This window comes from Engraulis encrasicolus, chromosome 6, assembly GCF_034702125.1.
Source record: "Engraulis encrasicolus isolate BLACKSEA-1 chromosome 6, IST_EnEncr_1.0, whole genome shotgun sequence".
In the NCBI taxonomy this organism is placed as follows: Eukaryota; Metazoa; Chordata; class Actinopteri; order Clupeiformes; family Engraulidae; genus Engraulis; species Engraulis encrasicolus.
Window position 1 is genome coordinate 55,767,582 of NC_085862.1, and position 15,000 is coordinate 55,782,581.

Consider the following 15,000-nt stretch of genomic DNA (forward strand, 5'->3'; position numbering starts at 1 on the left):
TACAATAGGACCTCAATGATGCGTAGTAGGTACTAGGGCTGTAGTGATACACTCAATTCACGATTCAGCTCATATCACAATTTTTCACCGACGGTTCGATACACCTCACGATTTTTAAAATGTATCTTTTTGATGATCGTTTACGGGTAGAATGGGTTACAAGAGGTTACTAATAATGTAAAAAAGACAATTTGAAACATAATAATGATATTGATTTGAAACTTGGAAGCACCATCACATCATGTCATGTGGTTGTTTTCAGGACTGAGGGGTGAAAGAACTTTGAAAGGGCGTATCACAATATTGCCTTCTTGCATCACCATGCAGTATCGTGACTCTGCATATCACAATCATCACGATCATTTCTCGATTCGATACAGTATCGTTACAGCCCTTGCACATATGTACCTCAGTGCTATTTTGGAGACACTATGGGTTTGCCCTCAGCTGACACCATGTCAGAGTGTTTTAAAGTCTTCCCCCACAGTCTCTCACTCCACAATTCTCATCATGCTTTACATCCCTCGCCCCCCCATCTCCATACTTCTCGTCAACATTAGAGTAGCCAAATCTGGGAGACTTTTGTAGTGGCAACAAAACAAATGGCTTTCACATCACAGTCAAAGGTCAGACATTACAGGAGTGCACTGGGAATTGACCGGGAATGGACCAGGAGATCTAAGCCATAGATTCTAAGGGGTCTAAAATATGGAAGTGTGAGAAGGTGAAGTCTCCCTCCCCCTTCTGACTGTCTGATTTATTTTAAAAACTCACATACAGTGTATATATGAATATTTGAGTTGTCTGAGATGTCGGGACTTTGACTTTGAGCGAATGCACACATGCATACACGCACACACTCATACACGTGTGCAAACATCTGCGCTCGCAGTGGAACACTCTCTCCGAACTTGCTCATGGCCATAGGCGGAGGCGCGCACCATCAATGGCAAGATTTCATTTCAAGACTTTCGGGAGGGGAAATGTGTGGGGATATTGTGTTATGTTTATTATTTGTGGTTATGAATGTGCACACAGGCAATCTTTTGTGTTATATGTGTTTTATGTTTTGAGAATTGTGTAAAAGCTTTTTTTTGCGATGGTCCAGGAAATGTAAGGACCAATCGTGTTTTGTTACGCAGCAAAAGGGGAGTAAATTAGTGAATAATTTGCTGGCCTTAGGAAATGGGTGTATTTACGCCGTAGTCAAGTCGTAGTCAAGTCGCACCTGGTAACCGGTCGGATGTGGCTTTGCGTAACTGTTGCATATCGGTGTAAGCAGAAAATCGTGCTGTAGTTTGATGCTGCTAAAGAGTAACTTTGAAAACTCATTTATTTTAGATTTCTAATGCCAGTGAAGTGTCCTGTCCCGATTTGTTCTGATGTCCATGTGCATATTTATTTTCTGATGTCTGGTGCAAAGGTAAATAAAAAGGCCTAACATTTTTAGATGCGTCCCAGCATCTCTATAAGAGGGTCTGTCTGTCCGTCCGTCCGTCCGTCCGCCTTCAATTGTGTCTGAAACGCTTTCTTTAAATTGTTCCTTCCTGTGGCCACAGGGCGGCAGACTTGCCATTTTGGACCGGAGCGAATGCGTGCAAGCATAGCCTTTCCAGAGGGCCTAAACCGGATGCTAACGTTGGCGAAAAGTAGCCTAGCTACAGGCTAACTGACAAACGTGAGGCCAACAACTCAGCCGATCGTGATGTACGCCACAAATAGACCAATCGACCTCATATTTAGACACTACAATGTTGATTTCTGCCTTCGATTTTCATCAGTTAAGAAATCTAGCGTCGGATTAACACATTATTTACAATAGAGAATCTTTGGTAAAGCGAGTTGCCGCCATGTTTGTTTTCCACAATCACCCGGGTAGAGAGCTCACGTGCAGCATTCTGGGTAATTGAGTTTCACTGCTTTGTGCCTTGACGGTGAAGCTGGTATTGAAAAAAAGTCCATAAGCGCATGATTCACCCAAACGGTTTTATTTATTTATTATTTGTCGATGTTTAGATTCTTTCCCACATGCACATACTGCTGAAATGGCGTGATACTAAAGGTTGTTAGGCCTAATAAATGTCTGGTAATTTGTAATGTTCACTTCATCTAGGCTATGTGAAATTTCAAATCATAGCCTATGGTTCTTTTCCAAATCCAAGAATGATGATAAGCTTATTATACCCTAAACTGCAAAAATTAAAGCCATGTCTCGCCATTTTGCTGCCTTGCTGCCTGCCACAATATTTGGAGTGTCCATGATGACCAATAAACAAAAAGTACATCCCCGGGGGGCGTTGACAGAGGAGGCCGGGGGGGGGGCGTTTGGGGGGGAAAATGGCATAGTTGGAACTGGCATAGAGGGACGCATCTGTTGTCCGCCTGTCGGCCTTGTTTGATATAACTCCAACTTGGTGCCTGCTCTTCTCCACTCCGCTCGTGACACGCATCCTTGACGAGAGGTAGCAAGCGCTCCACCAACCCCCCCAACACTCCCCAGGCATACCACCACTCCATCCCACTGAATCTGTAACCTCAATGAACCTTGTTCCCCCTTTGCAACGGATCGCATCCCCACTCCTCCTCACTCCCCCCTGTAGCAGCTCATTACTCAGTCACTGTGGGACAGGAGCAGAGGCTACGCACACACACACGCACGCAGACACGCACGCACACACACACACACACACACACACACACACACACACACACACACACACACACACACACACACACACACACACACACACACAGGAGTAGAGGCAACAGGATACAACACAGAGCCTGATGGATGGAGCCTGAATGAGGACCTCCTCCCCTGCCCCATCTCATCCCACTCTAACCCCAAACCCCCGTCCTACTGTGAGGTGGACAAAAGTCATACCGTACCTCCACAAACTATAACCCCCCACAGATTGAGACCATAAAACTTCTCAACCCACAACCCCCACCCCTCACCCCTTCTCTGATATGGACCATATTCAACCCCCACAAACCATAGATTGAGGTCATAAAATTTCTCTAACCCCCTTCCCACACTATCCCCAACCTCCCCTACAAACCCACACACTGAGGCCATATCACTTCTCTACGCACAACCCCACCACCCTCCACCATTATCTGACATGACCATATTCAACCATGGCCCCCACTGTGAGGTACACCACCACATCCACACTCACAACGAGGCCATATCACCCCTCCTCCCCATTTCCAGCTGCCCTACTTTCTGAGCAGACCCTAACCCTAAACCAAAACCCCCTTCATCCCATCCCACGCTGAGGGCTTCCCCCACCCAGGACCCAGGAGAGTACTGCACTGGAGTGGGGGGAAGACTAACTAAACCCCCCTATCTCTCATCTACCCCCCCCCCCCCATCCAGCCATTACTTTGATCCCCTCACAGAAAAATGAGATGGGGGTGAACTGTTTGGAAGGGTGTTAGTGATATGATGTGTCACGTTGTGTGATGTGTGTGTGTGTGTGTGTGTGTGTGTGTGTGTGTGTGTGTGTGTGTGTGTGTGTGTGTGTGTGTGTGTGTGTGTGTGTGTGTGTGTGTGTGCGTGTGTGCTTGTGTGTGTGCTTGTGTGTGTGTGTGTGTGTGTGTGTGTGTGTGTGTGTGTGTGTGTGTGTGTGTGTGTGTGTGTGTGTATGTGTGTGGGCACACGTGTCTGTGTCTGTGTGTCTCTGTGTCTCTGTGTGTGTGTGTGTGTGTGTGTGTGTGTGTGTGTGTGTGTGTGTGTGTGTGTGTGTGTGTGTGTGTGTGTGTGTGTGCTTGTGTGTGTGCGTGAGAGTCCCCCCCACACACACACATACACTCACGCCCTGCAGTGCTCACCTGTCAGTGAAGGCCCTCAGCTGTGTGAAGGAGCTCCGTAGGGAGGCCGCCTGGCGCCACAGCACCCTGACCTTCGCCTGCTCGCGGCCCAGTCGGGAGGCACTCGCCTGGGGGAGGAGGGCAGACACACAGGGCGGGGGGCTGGAGGTCAGCATCAGCATGAGCAGACTAGTGGCTATCAGACACACACGCACTGTGCAATCAAAATACTGTACAAAATAGAATAATGAATGAACGAAAAAGTACACGGACCGAAAAATCTTATGGAGTTGCCAAAAAAACTGACGGAGTTGACAAACTGATCTGATTTTTGGAGCCTAGTTAGTGCAAAATGTTTTTTCTCAGTTTATTTTGTAGTTTTGTTACATTCTTAAGCTTCTCTTTTTAAAAAGTTAATTTGTTTTGAATTAAACTTTTGTTTTAACTTTTTTTGTCCATATATCGAAAAATTATGTAGTTGCATGTGTTGCAAATGTACATTAATATGCATATAGCATCCTAAAATAACATTTTCTTCTGTTTCTACATTTGAAAAGAATATCATATTAGTATATTAAGCAGTTTCTGGTGAATTTGTCAACTCCATAAGCTTTTATTATGGAGTTGACATGTAAAATCTTATGGAGTTGACTCTTACGGAGTTGACAAAACAACCTACTTTTCATAATAACGCATGATTTTCTAACAGAAATCAACTTGGACATCAGCAGTTGCTTAAGGACTTGCCAATGAAGTTATTCTAAGCTTTTATTATAAAAAGACTGAAATAACCTTTTATTTTTACACATTACGGTGATGACACACATCATGGTTGTGACATAGGTGGTCTTCCTCAATAAGCATTGATAAAATCAAATATTTAATGTGGCCTTAACAGAACAGTCTCCCTATGGCATTTATACCAATTAGGAAGTAGAACCAGGCTACTTAGAGCAGAGAGAGTAAAGAATCTCTGCTTAGAGTGTGACCTGACCACAACAATGGCATTTTTTTGTATTTTAGAAAAATCTTATGGTGTTGACTAAAACTCCGGACACATGTTCAATAGTTTAAAAAGTACATAAAAAGGTTTATAAAAATGTTAACATACATGTAGTTTGAATTATTATTCAAAATACTTGATGACAGTAGCTATGATGTTTGCTATATTTCATTTCAGCACATTATTATGGTATTGTCAAATTCTAAAACCTGCTTTCGGACATGGGGTTTTGAGGGTACTGGTGAGTGACACATTGCAACGTGTAACAAAAAATAAAACATATAAAATCATATTTTATTGTACAAAACTCTTCTTCTTCTTTCATTCCTGCTCATTTTGTTACAATTTTTAAATACATTTTAAGCACACACATGAGTTTCATCTCCCGGACATGTTTTGTCCCATCTCTCAAGAATCTCTGTGTGTGTGTGTGTGTGTGTGTGTGTGTGTGTGTGTGTGTGTGTGTGTGTGTGTGTGTGTGTGTGTGTGTGTGTGTGTGTGTGTGTGTGTGTGTGTGTGTGTGTGTGTGTATGCATTCATGTGTGTGTGTGTGTGTGTGTGTGTGTGTGTGTGTGTGTGTGTGTGTGTGTGTGTGTGTGTGTGTGTGTGTGTGTGTGTGTGTGTGTGTGTGTGTGTGTATGCATTCATGTGTGCATGTAGAGTAGCGTATGACCGTGTAGTTGAGTTCATGTGTGTCAAGGGTGTGTGTGTGTGTGTGTGTGTGTGTGTGTGTGTGTGTGTGTGTGTGTGTGTGTGTGTGTGTGTGTGTGTGTGTGTGTGTGTGTGTGTGTGTAGTCATGTGTGCACGTAGAGTAGCATATGACTGTATGACAGAGTGCATGCGTGTCAAGAGTGTGTGTGTGTGTGTGTGTGTGTGTGTGTGTGTGTGTGTGTGTGTGTGTGTGTGTGTGTGTGTGTGTGTGTGTGTGTGTGTGTGTGTGTGTGTGTGTGTGTGTGTGTGTGTGTGTGTGTGTGTGTGTGTGTGTGTGTGTGTGTGTGTGTGTACAGTGCTGCAGCCTCGCGTCCCCTCTGTACTGTACATGAACATCTGCAGAGCTCAACTCTTGCCAGATGTTTTTTGCTGAACTACAACACACACACACACACACACACACACACACACACACACACACACACACACACACACACACACACACACACACACACACACACACACACACACACACACACACACACACACACACACACCCCTTATATCACCAACCCTCTATCCAGGCGATTGGAATGTTTTCACAGGAAACAACAGCTGAGAAAATCAAAACAGAGATTTAAACAAAGCCCATCGTCACACACGCACACGCGCGCGCACACAAACACACAGGACAACGGTGGCATTTCATGCGTTCCAATGCTTCACTTCATTGACAAAGACAGAGAGAGAGAGAGAGAGAGAGAGAGATATGAATGGAGTAGAGAAAGAGAGAGAGAGAGAGAGAGAGAGAGAGAGAGAGAGAGAGAGAGAGAGAGAGAGAGAGAGAGAGAGAGAGAGAGAGAGAGAGAGAGAGAGATGAATGGAGTAGAGAAAGAGAGATGGACAAAGGAGGATGGATGCGATGTGAGACTAGAGAGAAAGAGGAGAGAGGAGAGACAGAAGGAGGAAGAATAAGAGAATAGGAAAGAGAGAAAAGGGAGCAAGTGAGATATGGAGGGATAAGAACATTATCTACTGTCAATGGATAAGAAGAAGAGAGGGGGAGCAAGATGGAGGAGAGATAGATAGAAGAGAGAGACAAGGAAAGAAAAAGAGAAAGAAAGAAAGAAAGAGGAGGGAGGGAGAGATGGTTGCGTGACAGACCAATAGATACACAGAAATGAAAGGCACACACAGGGAAGATAACACATGCTTGCAATGTAAACATTTGAAAACAACAGAGCAACACGTCACTTCTTCCTTCGCGCTCCCCTTATTTTCCCTCTCCTCTTTTTTCTTTCCCTGCCTCCATGCATCCCTCTGTCCACCTCCGCCCCTCTGTCTCTGTCTCTTTGTCTCTCTCAAGCTCAAGTTCAAGATGCTTTATTGGCATGATTGCATTTCTAAAGCGCAAGATATGATGAACATGCATTCATTAATTTGTTTGCACAATTATACAATATTATATTATTATATGGTCCGACCAACCTCCGACACCTTACAAAGGCACTCGGTTTACGTTCACAACTGTCAGGTAGCCTACCACAAAAACAACATGAAACAAAATGACAAAAATACAAACAATGCCGTTGCCCCCCAGCACATGTACCACATCCCAACATTACACCATTTGCACACGTTATGAAGATTGGTCAATGACAATGAATTCTGAGTTCACATGTTCAAACGTTTCCCCTGCCCCCCACAGTCACATTCGATGGAGTAGCTGTCAAACCCGTGCGCGCTTCTGATTCAACAGTGATGACGAACGGAGAGAAGCGAAGTGTTCAAACGGATTGTAGAGCGAGTGGGTAGGCCTACCTCACTCTGCCACCGTGGTCAGAAATAACTGTTCCAAGTGTAGGATCCAACTTGTGTCGTGTTTGTGTGTGTGTGTGTGTGTGTGTGTGTGTGTGTGTGTGTGTGTGTGTGTGTGTGTGTGTGTGTGTGTGTGTGTGTGTGTGTGTGTGTGTGTGTGTGTGTGTGTGTGTGCGCGTATGTGTACGTCTTCAGCTCGCAAAGAGCCACAGTGCGCTGAGCGCTCATGAAACAAAATGGCTATTTGTCCACAGTGCATGTCAAGTGTCATTAACAACAGTGAGAAGGGAGAGCACCTTCTCACAGCGCCCTATGTGAGGAGTAGAAGATCAATGTACTGTTTATGTGCTGCAATTTAACGTACACACCGATTTAACATTTGCAACGAGTCAACATTTTTTCACTTGATTGCATTTGCATAGTGCCCTAATAACAGAAGTGTGTATTTGCGGTTCATGCATCACGCATAAACCTTCAAACACTTCCCCTTCCTCAACCAAGATTTGTAGATGCTGAAATTTGTTCAGACATGTTTTCACATTTTTTTTAAATACATGCAAGCAGTGAGGGACAGCTGCACAACGGGGACGTTGACGGGAACGTTGACACCTCTGATGATCAGCAACCTTCACCATTTTCATCTCTGGCCTGTAGACGTAGTCAAACTGGAAGCACCCAGATGCCACTAGTGCCCCAATTACACCATAGTGAAACGTGTGTTAAGCGTGCATATCCTACATAAACAGTGGTATTTTTTTAAGCGCTCTGCAAAAGCGTGCACGTCAGCCCTCCAAACTCACGCTCCAGAGCTTCCAACTTGAGAGCGAAAGAATATGCCCACTAAACTTTGTTGTAGGCTATTCTTCCCAGAGATAAATGTTTAACCTGTAAGATTTCTAATAGTACAGCAAATACCTCAAACAATCTTTCACTTGGTGATACAAGCATCAAATTTGGTTCAGAGGTGCTTCAGACCCTACTCTTTTAGAAAAGGTCGCTATCCAGGTGAAAAAACAAAATGGTGGCCATTTTCCAAGATGGCCGCCATGCAGATATGAATTAGCAACTGAAACAACTGTTCAAATGGTGATACAAGCACTGGAATTGTCATAGATACTCCTTAGACACACTTCTTTTGAAAAGGCATGCAGGCCACTTGAAATCCAAGATGGCCGTCCATTTTCCTAGATGGCCACAATACATATTATTGGAATCGGTTATGGGACAAAAAGGGCACTACTGTTACGGAGCTGACAAAAGCGTGAAACTTTGCACGATGCTTCCTTAGGACCCCCTCAATGAGGAGCCCAAGTGAAATGCTCAATTTTCATATCAATCAAGTGAATAATACATGTACATACCATGTGTCAGCTTGGATTATCTACCTCTATAAGGTCATTACAAAATAAAATATATATTGATTTGTGTTCAGATATGTATATCTCAAGTCCTAAGTGTACTGTGGAGTGATAGGGGCCTTTATGCTTGGGAAATTATGAATAATCAATGTGCAATACACCATACAGTATATTGACAAATACTTAATGTATTGTATGTATTAGCAAAATGGTTTTCTGGTCTACTTTGTGCTTAAACTTAGATGACATGTTGGCTACCTAACCACTTAATGTATTGATTGCTTGTTATTTTTTATTTGTGCGTGTGGTCCTTTGTTTAAAACATATCTGCCTGCCTTCCCTCTCTCACACACTCAAGTCTTTCAAAAACTTTAAACAACAGCATGTGGAAATGCCATTGGCTTTGGAGGGATACAGCTGTCAAAGTAGCCTACAAGTCATCAAGACTATACTGTACTGTACTGTGGCATAGTGTACTCTGCTATACTGTACTGTACTGTACTGTACTGTACTGTACTGTACTGTACTATACGGTACTGTACTGTACTGTAATGTGATACACCACACTGTACTGCACTGTACTGCACCGTACTATATGCTACTGTACTTTTACTTTACTATACTGCACCGTAGGCTACTGTTGTATGCTACTGTACTGTACTGTACTGTACTGCACCGTACTGTATGCTACTGTACTGTGCTGTACTGTAGTGTACTGTACTGTACTGTACTATACTCTACTGTACTGTAATGTACTTTACTATACTGCTCCGTACTGTATGCTACTGTACTGTACTGCAATGTACTGTACTACACTCTACTGTACTGTATGCTACTGTACTTTACTGTACTGCACCATACTGTATGTTACTGTACTGTGCTGTACTGTACCGTACTGTATGCTACTTAACTTTACTGTACTGCACCGTACTGTATGCTACTGTACTGTACCGTACTGTATGCTACTGTACTGTGCTGTACTGTAGTGTACTGTACTGTACTATACTCTACGGTAACTGTAATGTACTTTACTATACTGCTCTGTACTGTATGCTACTGTACTGTACTGCATTGTACTGTACTACACTCTACTGTACTTTATGCTACTGTACTTTACTGTACTGCACCGTACTGTATGCTACTGTACTGTACCGTACTGTATGCCACTGTACTGTGCTGTAGTGTACTATACTCTACTGTATTATACTCTACTGTACTGTACTTTACTATACGGCACCATACTGTATGCTACTGTACTGTACTGTACAGTACAGTACAGTACAGTACAGTACAGTACAACTACACAGAACTGAAACATTTAGAGCATTCTGAGGTCATGTACAATATGATGCAAAAAGATGTAGTGGGAATGAGTTATGTTACTGTTACCACTCAAAATCTTGAAGGTTAAAAAAATCATATGGCATTTTGTGTATATATATATATATATATATATATATAGTATATACCATATGAGAATTGTTTTTTAACATAGATATTTCTCTTAAAGGTGGCAAAGACCTACGGTAGGTAACATGTTGTCCATCAGCTGTCATTTTTGAAGTAGCAATTGAAATACTCAATGATTACTGAGTTTATTGTAATGCAACTTGTGACACAAGTACTAGGTGAGGACTTGTTTGCAAATTCAGGAGGAAAAAAAACAATTCGCACACCTCTGCCTACTTACTCAACACCTACTTAGAAATCATTCCCATTTGATTTGAACTGAAGATATAGCCTACATGTACTGTATATTGAGTGATCTGTAATGCCATTCTTAAAGGCTGAAATGCAGTCACTATAGACATAATGCTACTTGTGAAAATTTAGAATTAGGTGATATTATGGGTTCTTCATACACATGGAGAGGTATTGTCCTTTACCCTCTCTCATACACATAAAAAAATATCTGTTATGGAAATTAGAGGATGGAGAACCTGCTACCTTGGACATCATCTTGACACTTCCCAATTCAGATGCAGCTGAGCGAGCATTAGCAGCAGTCTATTCTCACCATAGTTTTAGTGTGGGAAATGCTCATTTTAATTCAGACCAAGAATCTTCTCAACATTTTCACAATGTTACATTTGCTGTCAAACATGTAAGCACAGACTCACCCATACTTTCACACTATGAACATTTTTGTAGTTGCAGCAATCTGGTCAAGCAAGCAGGCTACCCCTGCCCTTGCTTCATCTCTGCTGAGTTCGGGACTATATTAACATCGTCAGCTAAGTAAAATGTCATGTAATAACAAGGTAATGCATGACATATTGTATATGACATGGTAGAATGTTTTTCTTTTTCCGAGGGCTCCGAGGCTAGAATTACAGCATATACCCTAAAGAAACACCATGCAAAGTTTGGTGCTTTTGTCACTTCCGTAACGGTATCTGTATTATATCTGTATTGCGGCCATCTTGAAAAATGGCCGCCATCTTATTTTTCCACCTGGATAGCGACCTTTTCAGGGTAAGTAGCTCCTGAAGCACCTGTGAACCAAATTTGGTGCTTGTATCACCAAGTGAAAGATTCTTATGGAATATTGACTTAACATCCTCCACTATAATAAGAAAATGGTGGCAAATAATAATGCAGGACATAAGGTATCTTACAATAGCCTAACCATGCCTGTCACATTCACCACTGCTTTGGACTATTTGTTCCCTAAGGTGTATATCCTACGTGTGAAAATGTAGCCTACAATAAGCTATGAAGGCTATCGATTTAAGAAACCATAAGATTGATAAAATGTCCATAATGTTGCTCGTCATTCAATAAGACGTGCGTTCTGCACGCTTGAGGCTGGCCTGGCCATATCGTGTCGCGCATAGGCCTACTACGCCTGCTCTGCACATGCCAAGGATGTGTTTTTTTCCCCATTCTTCTACTTTTCTGTCATTTACCCTGGCTGTGTCTGAAACACGTTTGCTTATGTTCATGGTCGTCGCTAGGTATCTACCTTCGCTGGTGCGAATCAGACGGTATATCCTTCCGGGTAAAAGCGCCAGTGAAATTAATTTCAATAAATGAATAATCAAATATTGCTAATTGCAAATCTATCAAAATGTTGTTAAATGTTCTAATACTATTTTGGTATGAGGCAACACGTGCTGAAAACCAAATACAGCCATTTCTGCTTGCACTGCTTTAAACAAAACAAAAAGTTGGGCCCTTTTTTGAATTTCATCATTCATTCCAAAATAGAATAATGAATGAACGAAGAAGTACACGGACCGTGGTTTCTGTTATTCTTCCGACTTGATTCACAATAAAGCACTTGTAAAATTCAAATTCTCTCCAATTCTCAATTCTCAATTCTCAATTCTCTCTCTCTCTCTCTCTCTCTCTCTCATATAGGGCAGTCATGGGTGAGCGGTTAGGGCGTCAGACTTGCATCCCAGAGGTTGTCGGTTCGACTCCCGACCCGCCAGGTTGGTGGGGGGAGTAATCAACCAGTGCTCTCCCCCATCCTCCTCCATGACTGAGGTACCCTGAGCATGGTACCGTCCCACCGCACTGCTCCCCATGGGGCGCCACTGAGGGCTGCCCCCTTGCACGGGTGAGGCATAAACGCAATTTCGTTGTGTGCAGTGTTCACTTGTGTGCTGTGGAGTGCTGTGTCACAATGACAATGGGAGTTGGAGTTTCCCAATGGGCTTTCGCTTTCACTCTCTCTCTCTCTCTCTCTCTCACCTCCTGTTCCTTGCGTAGGCGTGCGTCCTTGTGCTGTATGTCCTGTTGTGCTTGCTGTAGGTGCTGCTTCAGCGCCTCGTTGGCAGCTGCCGCCTGGTCCAGCTGCTGGCGAAGCAGAGAGTTGACCTGGCTCAAGGCTGAACACCTGTGGGGGTCACAGCAGAGGAACCAGGCTTTACTACCTCATGCTAACGCACGCACGCACGCACGCACGCACGCACGCACGCACACGCACACGCACACGCACACACACACACACACACACACACACACACACACACACACAGACATGCATCCCTGTTAAGGCGAGACACGGCAGGTGAAATATCGATTTTTTCATGCCCTGGTCAAATTTGAGATTTTGGGCTAATATGCATCTTTAACTTGTTATCTTTCATATTACCATAGAAAAAACGTTAAAATTACACATTTAAGTGTCTGTTTCAGCACATTTTGTTCAACCGCGGCATCCATTTTCGCCTAAATTTACCAAGAATTCTGCCTTTGGCCGCGTTCCGCGTCTTGTCTTTTTGCACGACATCTGTCATGTCTGGTATGGTTTTGAAGCACTGAGTTTCGGCCAGAAGGCTGTGTTATCCAAATATGGGCATTTCCTTTCTTTTCAGCAACCAATCCTGACTCTCCGAAGGGGGGGTTAGATGACTAAAGTAGATTCATTGGCTGGCGGTGCTTCTCTGCTAACGTGATTCGCCCAGTGCCTCACGTGTTGTCTTTTTGACATTTCTGTCTTAGCTTGCTGCGGGAACTTCAAAATATCTTTGCTGTACGAAACAGTTTACAAAAAGAAAGACACAATTGTGTTTAGCAAGGTCCGTGATAATATATCAGCCGGCCGAATTGGCACATATTCGCCCAGGGAAAAGCACGTGCGGTCGTAAGTTGTTTGCAAACTGTGAGGAGTGCGAGACCCAGCAGGTCCGTCTCTCATCTAAATGAGATGATAATGATCATCTGTGTCCTAACTATGCCGAATCGGATCTGTCAATAAACAGTCATCCAAACAACCAGGGCTTTTGCAGTAGTCTGCTTCTGAGTGCAACAGTTGTAAAGCAAAGGGCGACGTGCGTCCACACGACTGCAGACCGATGTAAAAGTGCGCACAGCGCTTTTGGCACACGATTTGGGCATGAGTTATGCTGCGCTGAATAAGATCAGCAAGGTTTTGGGGATCCCTTCCCTTCATTTGAAAATGTACCAGCGACATGACAAAAGAGTTAGGCTACAGGTAGCCTATCTTATAGGTTACAGAAAGATGAATGATTACAGACTTGATGATAATAATGTAGGCCTAGTAATAATAATATGTAGCCTACAGTATTAGGTAGGATGAAGGCCTACACATTATTATGACAGGTAGGCCTAAGTAGGCTATGTTACACCACTAGTAGTAAACATAACAAAAGATAATATTAGATTAGGCTAAAATAAATAATTTGACAATAGCCTAATTTCATGAATGCAAAAAAACATTCATAAGAGTAACAACATGGCATAACAAAAAAAAAGATCTGTTTTCAATTCAGTGGCAGAAAAAATCATAGACACAATCCTAAAACCAGCAGAATTGGAGGACAGGATTGCCTGTCAGGGGTCTCTCCAGTTCCTTCGCCCTAAAAAAGTGCATTATAGGCCTAATAGGCCTATAGGCTATCTGGTGTGCACTTCATCTGATAACATGCAATGATATCTCTGACTTCATACCCTCAATGTTACCATGTGAGGTTGTACAAAACAAACAAACAAACAAAACAAAAAAATAAAAATAGACCTTGGCTATTTACTGGCCCGGTGATGTGCACAGGCTTTTCCAGAAGCATCCCAATTTCGTTTTATCATGTAGGCTGTTGCAAAACACTGGCATCTAGCAAATAAAGACCATTACAAGTCATAGAGAGTACATAACAAGTTACAAGTATATTAAAATGTTCCTATTTCTAAAGGCAGCCTAGCAGCAAGCATTCGGTTTGTCCATAAGCCTAAGCCAACCTTGTCATGTCCTCGGGTAAGCGGTTAAGGTGACAGACTTGTAGCCCAAAGGTTGCCGGTTCGACTCACGACCCGCCAGGTTGGTGGGGGGGAGTAATTAACCAGTGCTCTCCCCCATCCTCCTCCATGACTGAGGTACCCTGAGCATGGTACCGTCCCACCGCACTGCTCCCTTGGGGCGCCATTCATGGCTGCCCCCTTGCACGGGTGAGGCATGAATGCAATTTCGTTGTGTGCAGTGATCACTTGTGTGCTGTGGAGTGCTGTGTCACAATGACAATGGGTAAATCAATGATAATTATAGGCCTACTGAAAACCATAATAGTTATAAAAAAAATAAACATACTTTATATAACTGCAGTCACAAATGAGTAGGCCTATACTGGACGGTACGTTGTAACAATAGTTGTTCTGTCAAATAGGCCTAGATAGGCCTATAATCAATTTCAGCCTAATCATTCAAGGCCCTTTCATGTGTTCTTTAGGGGATTTTATGGTCAGTAATAAATGTTTAGAGAGCTTAAAATGAACTTCTGATGCTATAACATCCATGGACCTACTCCATAGTTTGTGTGATTTTTAATCGGGCTGTTTCAGAGGTCTGTTACGGCCTATACTAACACACTGGTATACCCAAATTAGAGTGT

At 43.2% G+C, this 15,000-nt stretch overlaps 1 protein-coding gene across 1 annotated transcript in view; it reads right to left on the reverse strand.

The window, feature by feature from the left end:
- crocc2 (ciliary rootlet coiled-coil, rootletin family member 2) overlaps window positions 1–15,000 on the reverse strand; it is a 137,513-nt gene that overhangs the window by 73,528 nt on the left and 48,985 nt on the right. Inside the window, exons 7-8 of the mRNA XM_063202106.1 lie at window positions 12,347–12,491; window positions 3,838–3,944 (exon numbers count right to left, since the gene is read on the reverse strand). Of these exons, the coding sequence (XP_063058176.1) occupies window positions 3,838–3,944; window positions 12,347–12,491 (252 nt within the window). The remainder of the gene's footprint in view (window positions 1–3,837; window positions 3,945–12,346; window positions 12,492–15,000) is intronic.